The sequence below is a fragment of the Ciona robusta genome, chromosome 14 (assembly GCF_009617815.1).
Source record: "Ciona robusta chromosome 14, ASM961781v2".
Lineage (NCBI taxonomy): Eukaryota > Metazoa > Chordata > Ascidiacea > Phlebobranchia > Cionidae > Ciona > Ciona robusta.
In genome coordinates this window covers 2,450,087-2,465,017 of record NC_143248.1, presented here as the reverse complement: position 1 = coordinate 2,465,017, position 14,931 = coordinate 2,450,087, and the positions used below count along the sequence as shown (strand labels likewise).

General features: G+C 34.9%; 1 protein-coding gene across 8 annotated transcripts in view; it reads left to right on the top strand.

Annotated features, from left to right (window-relative positions):
• Positions 1-14,931, top strand: part of LOC149724906 (uncharacterized) — a 65,039-nt gene that overhangs the window by 21,201 nt on the left and 28,907 nt on the right. For 3 of the 8 annotated variants that reach the window (XM_089892751.1, XM_089892754.1, XM_089892750.1), the window contains 4 exons: positions 117-170; positions 240-443; positions 1,720-1,791; positions 1,880-2,772. The exons of the other annotated variants lie outside the window; for them this stretch is intronic. In XM_089892751.1, the coding sequence (XP_089748877.1) occupies positions 117-170; positions 240-443; positions 1,720-1,791; positions 1,880-2,425 (876 nt within the window). In that variant the 3' untranslated portion in view covers positions 2,426-2,772. Of the gene's footprint in view, positions 1-116; positions 171-239; positions 444-1,719; positions 1,792-1,879; positions 2,773-14,931 lie in introns of those variants that run through there. 8 annotated transcript variants of the gene reach the window in all.

Sequence of the window (14,931 nt, the reverse complement as noted above, 5' to 3'; positions counted from 1 at the left end):
CGCTAACCAACTGTGCTACGGCGCTGAACTTTTTTTAAAGAATTTTAAAACGCTAAATTTTGTTTATAACATTGCTTAGTTAAATTAAGTTTTTTGTTAATATATACCCTTTGCAGGAAATATGTGTAGAACTTAAACGAACAATAAATGAATATTTGGCACAATTTGAAGTAAGCTATAATCTGCATTATGTGTTGTATTGCATTATACTGTTTTCTAATTAAAATTTCTTCATTTAGAAAGTGGAGAATAAATATGTAGAAGATGAATATCTTCACCAAATTCATGAAAGTTCCAAGCAACAAGCATTGCAAACCTATGCTAATAATGAAAATAGTGTTTCACCTGAAGCTCGCGAAAGTTTTTCGGAAAACATGGATAAACTTAAAAATGAAATGGAACAAATTTTTATTTTTAAAACAGATATGAACAAGAACAACAAGGTGTGTCAATATTGTTGTATTAAAAAGAATAACTTTTATTTTTGATTATAGGAGCGGAGATTAAAAACTAGTTTTAAACGAAAAGAAAGTTTAAAACTAGATAAAGCACCAACACACAAGTCTTTAAAAACCCGCTGTGATTAAAATCAATAAGGCTAGCGAGTAAGAAACATCAACTTTATAAAAGCCCTTTCCATGGTGATAAAATAACTCATGTTTATATAAGCTAAGGTCTCTGATGTAGACTAATTCACTTCAATGGATTTCTGGAAATTTCACCAGCGCAGCCCATTTTGATAAACTCGGTATTAATAAATTTACAGTTGCACACATTCTTTTTCCCCAAAAAATGTGGCATATTTAATCTTTCATACCAGGACACTGTCGTCGTACCGGTGTCCTCTTTCTTACACTCTAATTAAGCGTACTAGTATGCAACATTGGCTGACAATTTGGGCAATCCATTAGTTACCACTGGGATCAAATAAGCACTGTTAAGCACAGTAATGGCAACAATGAAACAAACCGGTATCCTTCTCACGTACGACTACACTGGATACCTGGTCATTCAGACCATTTGGGGAACGAGCTTGCTGACAAGCTAGCTCGTGATGGTTCCAGTAACACATTCTATGGCCCAGAGCCAGGTTTACCTATCCCCACTAGCCGATGTAAATCGGATCTGGCTCTTTGGGTGGACAAAACATGACGGCTGCAGGCAGACGAAGGAGTATAGGAGAAACATTAGCAGGTGTTTTTCCGAACAACTCCTGAAGCTGCCAAGGCAAACGTTACGTTCCATTCTTCAAGTGATAACAGGGCATGGCATGTTTGCCAGTCATCTGCATAAACTTAAAAAAAGTGAGAGTCCCATCTGCCCTGTCTGTGGCGAGGAAGATGAGACATCCTTTCATTATGTTGGCATATGTCCAGCATATGCGAACGCAAGACGGAAGCATCTAAACTTGACCCAGCTGTCAAGGGAAGATCTCCATGCAGTAGCACCCCGGGTGTTGGGGTAATGGGTCAATTATGGCCTAAATCCTAGGGCCCATGGCGTGCCACGCCACGGGACCTCACCCACATAGAATAGAATAGAAAACCGGTAGCCTTTTTCCAGAAAATATTGAAAAAACTAAACAAATATAAATTAAGCACCAGCCGTAGGGAACCATAAGAATTTTATTTAATGTTCAACAGTACTTCAAATGCATTATATAAAGTGTATGGTTTGTTGTTAATGCAAAGTAATACCATTTTTTCTATTTTAAAACAGGAAAAAGTGGAGCGAATTATTCAATTGTTCTATGCAGAAGTTTCAGTTGAATACTTGGAAACAATGAAAGAGGTAATTTTGCAAAGACCTTGTTTTAAATCATTTTTTAAACAAACAGAGAACGAATTCGGTAGAAGCAGCTTTAATAAATTACATACAGGTAGCAAAGTATGGAGAGCCAGTTTTAAACAAAGTGCATGAGATATACAAAAAGTATATCAGCGAAAAAATGAAACAAGAAATTCCCATGTCAACCCTTCGAGAATCTACAAAAGAAGAGTGTAATCGGATGCTTGATGAACTAAGAGAGAAGGTTGAAGCACATTGGACAACTTGGTTGATTTACGTTGCTGTTGTAGCTACAGTACTTGCAGCTGCTGGTACTTTACTTGCATGTATAGGTGTTGCGGCAGCTGGAGTTGTTGCAGCTCAAGGTGCTGCAACCGCTGCTGTTGCCGCTGCTGAGGGTACTGCTGTTGGTGGTGCTGTTGCTACCCTTTTTGGTGGTGCTGCTGCCACTGTTGAGGGTACTGCTTTTGGTGGTGCTATTGGTGCTGCTCTTGGTGGTACTGCTCTTGCAGCTAACACATCTGCTACAATAATGCTTATTATAGAAAGATTTTTTTCTTGGATGATGAACAAGAATATTAAAGATTCCCCATCTTTCACAACCTTGCAGAAGGTCCGACCTTTTTTTATAAACTAAAAGTTATCCTGACCCTTATCATATCATTATAATCAAAGAGAACTAATATAATAGTGTGTTGACTGCACAGACTTATCATGCTTAATTTCACTAATCCCATGTGACCGTCTTTGTTTTCACGTTATGTCGTCTGTTGTGCCTTTTATGTTGAAAATTCAATTTTGACTATAATGTCATTGATTTGATCACCCCACATATTTGTGAGCCCCTTACATAATATCATCACACACATTGGGCATACGAATATGCTATTGAATCAAAACTTTAGCTAAAATTTGTTGGAAATGCATTTAATGTATATATCATAAACAAGCAAATATAATATAATAAACTAGATATTAAATTTATTGGAAAATTTTTGTAGACACCATTAGTGCAAGTGTTAACTAAAGTTTGTTACCTAGTATGGGATTTTTAAAATAGGGTTTTAGACTTGACGATTTAAGAAAATGGCTCTATATGCCCATGTCATTTTTCATATGCGCATATATTTTACAGCATCCGACTAAAACAGTAAAGGTAAGTGTATATTTTGTTAGTGGCGTGTTATTCAGCTATGTCATGACGAGACTTATGACGTAACATTCACGCGAGAAATACAAACAAAACGAAATCCAAACGACCATACAGACCGCAGCGATTGTGAACTGAGAAATTGCGTGTGACGTAATAAAGAACCGTCGCACGCCACAAAACTTGTAGCATTTTTTACTGTATAATGTAATGTAGTATATAAAGCAAAGAGATTAAAACCAATCTGTTTAGTATATCTTTGATATGGTTTTAATCTCTTTGGTATAAAGTAATAATATATGTTAATAAATAACAATGTTATAGTAAATAGTATGTCATAATAATATTGTAATAGAATAGTACTTAACTGAAGTCTTGCAAGACAACTTCTTTCCTTCCAACTTGTAACCTGTTTGGAACCAACCTTATCTAAACTGAAAAGTAGTAACTTTTTGAACAGACGTTTTATGCGCGAAGCAATCATAAGGCGGGCGTAATCAACTGGTGCGGGGCGTCAGTCACGTGAGCAATCTGACCAATCAGCTTTGGATAGCTGTCTTAACGTGACGTCAGTTTAACACTATGACGTAATAAACTGAGTTTACAATGATTAGCGATTTTGAATTTATATTAGCGATTATGATTCTGAAGAATAACTCTAAAGTTTATGAATATTTATATTTTGATTCGATTTCGTCATAAGTTTAAGCTGTATAGTGACTAGTGATAATAATTTTTATCATGTTACCTTAAGTATTTTATATTGTAGCCTAGGCCTATATATAAAGAATTTGGTACTGTAAGGACATCAATTGATAAATTGTGTATCCCACAAATGCACATAAAATAATAATAACAGAAAATTTATAATAACTTTATTTATAATTTAGACTATTGTACGTTAAACAACGATCTAATTATATTTTACGTTGGATATATGTAATATAGTGAGTACGAATGGATGCAACCTGTATAGTAGGATGCCGGTATATCGGGATAAATATGCAGAAAAACACAATATTTTAATAACACGACATATTATTGTACGCTTTTAAAGTTTAATTAAACATTCGGTGTCTTTACCCTACCAAATTAACTAAACTGGCCCAATAAACTTGAATGGTTGGTGTAGTTTTTGAAAGAAACAGCTAAAACCACTGTGCGCCTATCTTTTACAATGGAGACCAAACAAAATGGGAACGGAGTTGGCGGTCACGTGAATAGAAAAAAGAATGTATCACGGTATTGAGCGTTTGCGCGTTCTTTTGAAAAAGTAGTCGTACGTATGGGTCACAAAGATGAGTGAAACCCTGTAAGTGCGTTAACTCACGATATGCCTAGAAACTAGACAGAAGGATATGTTACCCTCCCTCGTTGGAGGTGAATACTATTTCAAACATAAATAAAGTAAACACCGTTAATTTTAAAACTGTCGTCAAAGTGTCCACGGGGTCACCAATTGTTCGGGGTGTAATAAAAGTTAAAGCACGCATTCATCTCGACATTAACGACTCCATAACGCTATGTCCACAACTCGGTTTATTAAACGAACAAACAAGCGGCATTTTAAGCTACGGACAAATTCGAGGACAATAACACTATAAGAAAGCTCCTATTGCCCTCCTTACACATAAAATGGGAGGGCTTTATAGCGTAAAGCAAATTTGGGTAAACTAATAAAACTGTGATCAAAGCACCGTCAACCTACAGACGCATTGGATTGAAAAACATGGTTTCTTTGTGACGAAATACAACGCCATTTATTACAACGTAATAAATCCGTAAACTAAGTCTTTGTAATAATTTAGTTGTGCCGAAGTAGCACTGTAGAGAGGGCGTAATAACTTGACCATTTTTTGTTTAATATTCACGAGCCTTTAGTTCGTAACATGTCAAAACGAAAGTAAACCCAGGAATATATAAAGTACGGGTTCATAGCTTTCTTTTTTATTTGTGGATGATTGTAGAATGTAGATGGTACGAGAACGCTGCATGAACCAAAAAATGGTACGCGAGTAGATAAAGTTTGTTAACCGGTGCTGTAGAACAGTTTTAATTTTTTCTGCAGTATTTTTCAAACGTAAATTCCACGCACAGCTGGAAAACATAACTCTTGTATGGAGTTCTGCCACATATTTTTTGCCACCTATTTCAGTTAAAGGTTAAATTCAAGTTTAAACCTCCTTGGCAACCCATCGTGAGTTTGTGACTAGTTTGGGGGTTAGGCGTCATTTAAGTTAATACGGACGCAGACTATACAGTAGAGTGGGGTAAGATGGGACATGTTTTAATTCTCTTTAAATCTCTTTACTCGTCTCATTTGGTAGTAAACAACAAATATTTACAGAATTATATAATCGTAGCCGCGTGAAACTAAAATAGATAAATAACCCCACAGTACTATATATACCGACATCAAGTTCTTAAGTTTTGGAGATGTTGAATCATCCCCATTGAAGCAATTGAACTGATGTTTCCACTCTAACATCATCTGATTGGCGAACAATTAACATATATTAATCCAAGAGCTTGATCGTGTTTAATTATAATGCGAACGGCAACAATACCGTTTTTGGCTAATTACGACGGGATTTAAATGTACCGACGAGTCGTTCAGAAAATACAACGGAAAGTTGATTTAATTTGCGTGCGATTATAGTATGCCTAAATATTTTTATGCGCAATGCTATAGCAATAAAGGTTTATTCAGTAAACGTGGTATTCAGGAGTGGTGGCTCGAAGTTGGCAGCAGTTTAGGTTCACTATCTAGTGCAGATTACTTTGTTACAAGTTTTAGTGAGAAAGCATCTGGAAACTCATTATTTTTTTAATTTACCAAAGATGTGATTGGCGTTATACCTGATTTATTTTACTTGCCAAGACACAAAAGCTTGGAGTTGGACAAATTTTGTTTTTCTGATAAATGTAGTCATACAGAAATGGGGTCGCCTGAACGTATTCCGGGGTCGCCACAACTGACTATAAATACAGTGACGTTACAAAAATGGTTTTGAAAAAATATAAACATAATGTTTTTGTTCCAGATCGCAACCATTACTGTATATTTTCAGCTTGCGGGATGCGTCACGGTAAAACCTTTGTGTCGTCATGTTTAAAATTATTACCGAACAGCAAAGCTTTGCAGCCAAACTAATTAAAGGGCCTAAACACGCCCCACGTCACTTTTATTTTTTATGGTAAATTCATAAAGCGACTAATTTATTAATTCCAAAAATACTTTGCTTATTAAAATTGGTCCAGTATAGGCGTAGATATTCGTCTTCAAACAGTGATCTCTAGCGCTATCCTTTTTTTACTACGAGCTTCGTGATTGTGACGTAGGAAACGTACTAGTCATGTGACTGATTCATTCTAAAAGCGAAACCTGCGTTTTTTTTATGCTTTTTTGCGTTTTTTTTTGTTCTATCGTTTTTCGCTAAAAACACTGCCTCTCGCCTTTCTCAGTGTTTCCGAATGAGAGCGGCCACGCTTCAACAATTTTGTGACGTGATTTGTCACGTGGGTAGTACACTTCTCAATTTTTTCGCCACGCAACTTTCAAATCAGTTTTATGAATTTCACGGTGTTTGAGCTGGAATATCTTTGGTTATACAGACCCGATTAAAACAAGTAAGGTGTCGTTGGAATTAGAAAAACACACTCTATCCATTAAAGCGATTTTTGAACGTAGGTTGCAATCTCTTGCATCACAAACCAATGTCATGAAGGCATTTACCGGAGTATTGGCAGTTTACTTCGCATGTCGCCTCTTACCAAATTGCAAATTTTAATGCCAGTAATGAAGGAACTTGTGCCTATCATGATTGGTGATAAGGAGACCAAAAAATTGAATTAAATTTCACTATCAGCTGCAATAGTAAAACGAAGAATAGAAGATATGTCTAATGATGTTCTTGACCAAATTTTAGCTCAAGTAAATGCTTCTTCGTGGTATGCAAGTCAATTAGATGAGAGGTTATGTTTGTTGGGGTTCTTGGTAGGATCCAGCTCAACAATGTAAAACATAAATAAAGTAAACACCGTTAATTTTAAAACTGTCGTCAAACTGTCGTTAATTTTAAAACTGTCGTCAAAGTGTCCACGGGGTCACCAATTGTTCGGGGTGTAATAAAAGTTAAAGCACGCATTCATCTCGACATTAACAACTCCATAACGCTATGTCCACAACTCGGTTTATTAAACGAACAAACAAGCGGCATTTTAAGCTACGGACAAATTCGAGGACAATAACACTATAAGAAAGCTCCTATTGCCCTCCTTACACATAAAATAGGAGGGCTTTTATAGCGTAAAGCAAATTTGGGTAAACTAATAAAACTGTGATCAAAGCACCGTCAACCTACAGACACATTGGATTGAAAAACATGGTTTCTTTGTGACGAAATACAACGCCATTTATTACAACGTAATAAATCCGTAAACTAAGTCTTTGTAATAATTTAGTTGTGCCGAAGTAGCACTGTAGAGAGGGCGTAAAAACTTGACCATTTTTTGTTTAATATTCACGAGCCTTTAGTTCGTAACATGTCAAAACGAAAGTAAAGCCAGGATTATATAAAGTACGGGTTTATAGTTTTCGTTTTTTATTTGTGGATGATTGTAGAATGTAGATGGTACGAGAACGCTGCATGAACCAAAAAATGGTACGCGAGTAGATAAAGTTTGTGAACCGGTGCTGTAGAGCAGTTTTAATTTTTTCTGCAGTATTTTTAAACGTAAATTCCACGCACAGCTGGAAAACATAACTCTTGTATGGAGTTCTGCCACATATTTATTTTTTATATTTTTTGCCACCTATTTCAGTTAAAGGTTAAATTCAAGTTTAAACCTCCTTGGCAACCAATCGTGAGTTTGTGACTAGTTTAGGGGTTAGGCGTCATTCAAGTTAATACGGACGCAGACTATATAGTAGATTGGGGTAAGATGGGACATGTTTTAATTCTCTTTTAATCTCTTTACTCGTCCCATTTGGTAGTAAACAACAAATATTTACAGAATTATATAATCGTAGCCGCGTGAAACTAAAATAGATAAATAACCCCACAGTACTATATATACCGACATCGAGTTCTTAACTTTTGGAGATGTTTAATCATCCTCATTGAAGCAATTGAATTGATGTTTCCACTGTAACATCATCTGATTAGCGAACAATTAACATATACTAATCCAAGGGCTTGATCATGTTTAAATTATAATGCGAACGGCAATAAAACCGTTTTTGGTAATTACGTATGTCGTTGTGCAACGACACGTATTTACATATTTTCTTTCTAAATACAAAACGTGTATTGGAATGCGAAATGTAATCATTGGTAAAATTCGCTCACAGATTGGCAAGTTATTACTTGCTAATTAATTTTACAAATTAAGTTATGCTGTACTTTAATGCAGCGTGTACGTATTTTCACTGTCATGTATACGATCTGCTTTTATTACTGCGTGTGTGCTTTAGTATCTTACGACATATATATACGATTTACCATATAGTGTGTATCGGGTTATATGTGCTTGTGCCTAGTTAAGAGGTCGGTGGTTATTCGTTCAGACGATACAGCAACAATACATATACCAGACTCATACACGAATAATCCAATACTTGATTGTATTATTCGAAATAAAGCAACAAATATGTAAAACAACTGACAAAATGCACTTACCTTGAGTATGAGACACATATATTTAATATTAATAATATTAATATTACTAAGTTTGATTGCTATCAGCCATACGCGCCTGCAGTGGCATGAAAGACACAGCGCCTTTCGCAAGGTACGTGAGGCCACCACAACCGTCATAGGGAACTCATTTTAAACGCTAATCAATCTTCAATTGCGGCTGCGTTTTTACCCTTGTCAAAGTTAAAATGAATGAATGTAACTTGCTTTATCCTAGCGTGGCCGGAAAACGACAGTCGTTATCACACGGGTGTTCATACACCCATGGCCTACTCAATACATTGAGTAGGCCATGATGTATTGAGTAGGCCATGATACACCTCGTGCCAACTTACGAGTTGCCAGCATGTATGTTACTTTGTTGGTGATTATTTTGTTGGAATTTTTTTCATCTTTTTTTATGTATGGCAGATAATTTGGTAACCCATAAGTGACCACTGGGTTGGAGCAATTGCCGTTAAGTGTCTTGCCCAAGGACACATACGCCCACAATGGTAGCAGAATGTGCACCAAAGTTACAAAAAAAATAAAACTATGAAAAATTCGCTAAAACCGAACCGCTGAAGTAAAAGAAACGGTCAATTTGAAGTAATTTAGCCTTTTTTCGTCATATAATTTGATTTTTAAATATAGTTTTACCAATGTTGCGGCTGTAGACGTTTTGTCTAAAGGAATCGGCTCTCCTCACACACTTCAGTTAGACGCGCTTTATTTATTTTAACCGCCTTTGTTTGGTTGCAATTCATGCGGTAAATAAAAAGAAACGGAATATACATCAATATATGTAGATTAGCCAAAACAGCGATGTTAATCTAAATTAATACCAGAATTTTCTGTGTTTAAAGATTGAAAATAAAATTACAAACAATCGTTAGCAATCTAAAATTAGAGAAAAATCTTAGAATAAATTAAATAGAAAGCAAATAGGCTACACGAACATACCACGTATAGAGAATGTAACCTCGAAACTCTAGTGCCAATACTTTACTTGAAAAATCAAATTGAAGCGCATAGAATGAACTGAAATTGCCACGTAAAAATTGAAATATTGAGCGATATATGTGCTTATAATTGTTCTATTCCTTACGGTGGTTTAGTTCTACACTGGAAGTTATAATTTAGAATTGTAGACTACTATTGTATGTTAAACCAAGGCCAAAGTAAATTCTACATTGGATATGTCATATATGTAATATAGTGAGTACGAACGGATGCAACCTGAATGTGTATAGCATAGGATGGTATATCGGGATACTAAACAGAAATAGCCCAATATTTTTATAACACGACATAATATTGTACGCTTTAAAAGTTTAATTAAACATTCATTGTATTTACCCAAAGCTATAGTAGGGTGGGGGCAGATGGGACAATTTGTCAGACGAGAAATTTTTTAAGGACCCCCATTTAATGATAATCAGGAAAATGAAGTTACAGAAATATTTGACGGTATTATCACGACTTTATAAAACGCCCGTCAAAGCTAATTACTGTTTTTAAAGATTGAAAAATTATGTAAAATAAAAACAGTATACTTTGAACGGGTAAAAAATGCGAAATAGTAAGGTGCTATTTTTTAATTCTTGCTGAATCATAGTAAAGCCAATGAATTGTTTTAGTTTGCGTGTGCGAACGATTAAACTAGTTTCATAGCTTCATAAAACAACCTTGAATATTTCGTACAGTTTGATTTTCTCTCATACAACTAGTTTTAGTTTTGTAAAAAAACCACGGCCTATACTAGAGATATCTCTAGTAGGCCGTGGTTTTGTAAAAAAACACTAAGATATAAGCATGAAGAAAATAGGCAGGGGTCAATATGACTTTAATTTGAGATAAAAACAACAAAAAAATATCGGTCTAACGTTATATATATGAAGTTTACATGGCAAAGAAACTAGCACAGCCTGTTAAATTCGGTAGGTTAACTACAAGTTGCAGAATACTGCTAATGTAAATATATTTCAATTTAGAGTCCCATCTTCACCCACATTGTTGTTTTGTATGTTTTCACTGCCAAACTTTGGAAAGTTTGCTTTTAATTTAGTAATTTAAACCTCAGGTGATATTTAACTATAAGATACTGATATAATAAAAAGATAACATTTTGAAAATATATTTGAAATTTGGTCATTTGCACTTGGTGATAATTTATGAGATGTGGCTTGTGCCAAAAACAGAGTAGTAATACCCAATTTGTAACAAAAATAAAAACTTTATTAATAGTTATAATCAATTTTCTGTTATTACAAGTACATATACACTTGTTGGATACAATATTTATTCGTTTATGTTCGAACATTTTTCATAGTCGTTCAAACAATACCAGTTGTTATGCAATAATATAATGGATAGGTAACATGTTAAAAACTATAGCAGTAGGCCAAGAAAAAAATGTTTAGACTTAATTTTCAAAGAGTAAAGTATTATTTCGTGTTATTTACGTATATTCCTATTTATAAATACACTTAATAGTCAAAATTAACAATGATTTTAAACTGTCCCATCTTATCCTGTGTGTTTTCGAATTTGTGAAATTTCACTTGTTGGGCGGATCGCTAAATAACTCTTCGTGTGTTTTGTTGTATTTTCTTAAATTAGTGTCAATTAATAAAGGAGTGATAGTACTAATTCGTGGTATTACCCAAAAATTGTCATCTATTTTGATTTTGAAAATATTTAGCAATATGTGCTTAAGGGTCCCATCTTCTCCCATTGTACTATAGTGCTAATTCGTAGTATCACCCCAAAACCGTCAGATATATTTTGAGTTTCGAAATAGTGGGCAATATGTGCGCTTATGGGTCACGTCTTATCACACTCTAATATAGTTAACCATTTTGATAAAGAATTAATCTAGACCTCGCGATGTGATTTATTTATTCAAGATTTAGAAAAAGTGTGAATCCAAGTGTTATACTATCGCCCCTTCTTATACGAAAATGAAAAACTGATATTCATATCCCATTTGTTACATTTATATATAAGTCTGTTTTCCTTATCCAGTCTTATAAGCCAATTTTTGTATTAATAAGGCCCCCGTGCTTTGAGCCACACTATGTTTTACAAGATCCAGTTTTGAGACCATGTTTGGTTGTGTTTAAGAGTAAACATTGTTTTTATATAAAGTTTTCTGCATATTTTTAATTCACATAAAAGCCCACACCTGTCCTGTACCTATAGTGTCGATGCCAGCAGGAGGATTAGGTGTGGAGCGTTTGAAATCGTTTTTTTTTTCTCTTCTGGTTTCGACACTGTCTGTATACCGGTAACTATATAGTTCATTTTTTTAGGTGAATAGTGTAAATAATTAATAAAAAATATGCAGTTACTTTTGTGACGAAAAGAGGCAACATGGGGAATAAAATGCTTAATACAAATCGCGTTCTCAAAAACACATGTGTAGGCTACCCGTGTTTGTATGATGTGCATGGGCGTCGCCAAGGGGGGGCCTGAGGGGCCATGCCCCCCCCAAATTTTGAGTTTTACAGTAATGTTATTGGTGAAAAAATAAAAATAAAGTGTTAAACGTGCTAAACAGTGATGTTCAAATGGGGGATCTCGATCCGGTTCCGGATCTTTTTTCTAATTAAAAGAAAAAGAAAGAAAACATTTAAGCCTGTTTTTAAATTTCTTACACATGCTAAATGATAAGGTGTCAGTCCCTATTATGACGCAAATAATCGCCATGTGAAATGCTATTATGTCGTAATTAGTTGCCAGGTCAAACAATCGCTATTATGATGGATGAATTCACGTGTGAATCCATATTATTTCGTAATAAACAGTCTACCTGCTAGCTAAGAAAAACAAATCTCAAATTTTGTGACAAAAATGGCTGGTGGTAGGCAACGAATAGAGTTTTAAATGTAGTTGTAGATCGTTGTGTTTTCATGCGGCGTAATTGTGAAAAATAAATGCCATTCACAGTACGCCTTCCCGTGTTTTGTGTTGTAACTAGGTGGTTTTTCAAACCCAAAATACAACCGTAAAACATTTGGCCCCCACCAAAATTTTAGGCTGACTACGCCCTTGATGATGTGCTATTGCAAAGGCTTTGCTTTCATTTCAGCTGCATATTACAATGTTAATATTGGCACCTAAATAAACACACAGACATGACCTGTTCAATATAGTTTATATATGGTCCACCGGGAATATCCATAAACATAAATCTTTCTAATTTAAGACGTCTATTGACAAACAATGCTGGCAATTCATTTTTCTTTAAATAATACACAGAAATAAAAAAGAATACAACGCGCATCTCCATGGCCTACTCAATACACGGCCTAGGAATACAACGAAACTGCTCAGAAAATAGGAGGCCTATTGACGCGAATAATGCCCATTATAATACATTGTTACGTCACGGTTTTATGAATGGATTTTGCTGTCTGGCTGTAGTTTTTGCATCAAATAACAGTTTATTTACCATTCCCGGTTAAATTACCTTATTTTTCGGGTTATTTTGTCAACATCTTATATTTTTTATAAATGTTTAAGCATGACTGAACAGATAGGAGTTACTTTTAACCACGTGCGGCAAACAAGTAAGTTTTACCGACAGTTTAGTTTGGCTCAGTCGCTGAGTGAAAATAGTATTTGGCTTAAAACAGAAGTTTTATAAGACAGCCTATGCATATCTAGCAAAACAACACCGCAGTAACAACAAGTAAGTTAATTGATATGTCCGTTGCGGACTTTTAAAACCGGCCCTTAAAAAAAATATAGGATATTGGATAAACACAAGCATTAGCCTTTTGTCTCAAGGTGCTTATGCCTTGATCTGTCCTGCTGCTCATAACTCATTTTCTACCTGAGGTTTTTTTTTGTTAAAGCAGGACAGAGGCTCTTTCTCAAGGTAAAAAAATGGGTCATACACCACATCATAAATTAAGACTGTTTAATACAAACAAACTCACGATAGCCTCCCTTCGTACTTAAGTGTTGTGTCTAACTTTAGACCTTTGTCGCTGTTTAAATTTGACTAGTCTTCCTTCCTGAAGATCTTCTTGCCACTTCTTCATGATCATAACATGCACAGATGGTACCCTTATCCAAATATTTTTATCCAACTACGGAACACCTATTGACCATGCTTAAATAGCTTGCTTAATAATTCTGGTGGCTTACAATTTAATCTAAATAAAATTATAAAGGTGTGCTGCATTATAAAACTTGCCAAATGCCTGTCTACTAAATTAAATATAATCAAAACGTAGGTTTTCTGTGTTGGTAAACTGAATCTGATTGCTCGTCTCTCTTTATGCTTAATAAACTGATATTTATATACTAATAAACCTTTTGCGCTGCTTTATATGTCTGGTATGATTTTAACTAAACAAGAATATATCCCGGCGACACGTTCTGTGATAAACTGTAAGTTAAAACAACCTAGAACTGGTATTGAACCTACCAACAACTGCAAACTGCATTCAAAATGAAGGAAATCCATTTATAAAACCGTGACGTAACAATGTATTATAATGGGCATTATTCGCGTCAATAGGCCTCTTATTTTCGGAGCAGTTTCGGTGTATTCCTAGGCCGTGTATTGAGTAGGCCATGGCATCTCTAATGTCGGTAAAGGACAGAACATGATACGCTCTCTTTTTTCACGACTTGTTCCCGTTTACTATAGTAGTCAATGGAAGCCAGGGCGTTTTATGTAGTTTTTCTTCGTTTTTTGACTTAATTTAAGTTTATAGGGAAAAATAACTAATTTTAAACATATATATATTTCTGACAAACCGTTTGTTTGAACGTTTTTAATTAAATTTATTAATTTTCCTAAACAAGCGCTAAAGTGTAAGCGTTAACCTACCAAAACCTAAACTGGCCTAATAAACTGGAATATGTAGTTAGTGTAGTTTTTAAAATAAACATCTAAAACCTCCTAAAAATCACTGTGCGCCTATCTTTTACAATGGAGACCAAGCGAAATGGGGACGGAGTTGGCGGTCACGTGAATAGAAAAAAAAATATATCACGATTTTGGGCAGTTGCGCTCTTTTTATTTCTGTGAAATAATAGTATTTTCAAGCTATTACAAAAATACCTAGCTGTTTTGCAATTAAACGCAAATAAAAGTGATTTGTTCAATAATTTATCCTATGTATAATGAATTGTAAAATCTAGAAAATGCTACACTTCGTTTTGCAGAAAGAGATCGCAACTGCTAAAATTTACTGGCGCCACTGTATAATTTTAGGACAACATTATTGGGCAAATTTTTCATGTTATTGACCTTAAACAAAAACAAAGTGTATAAAAGATTTGAGACTGTTAATT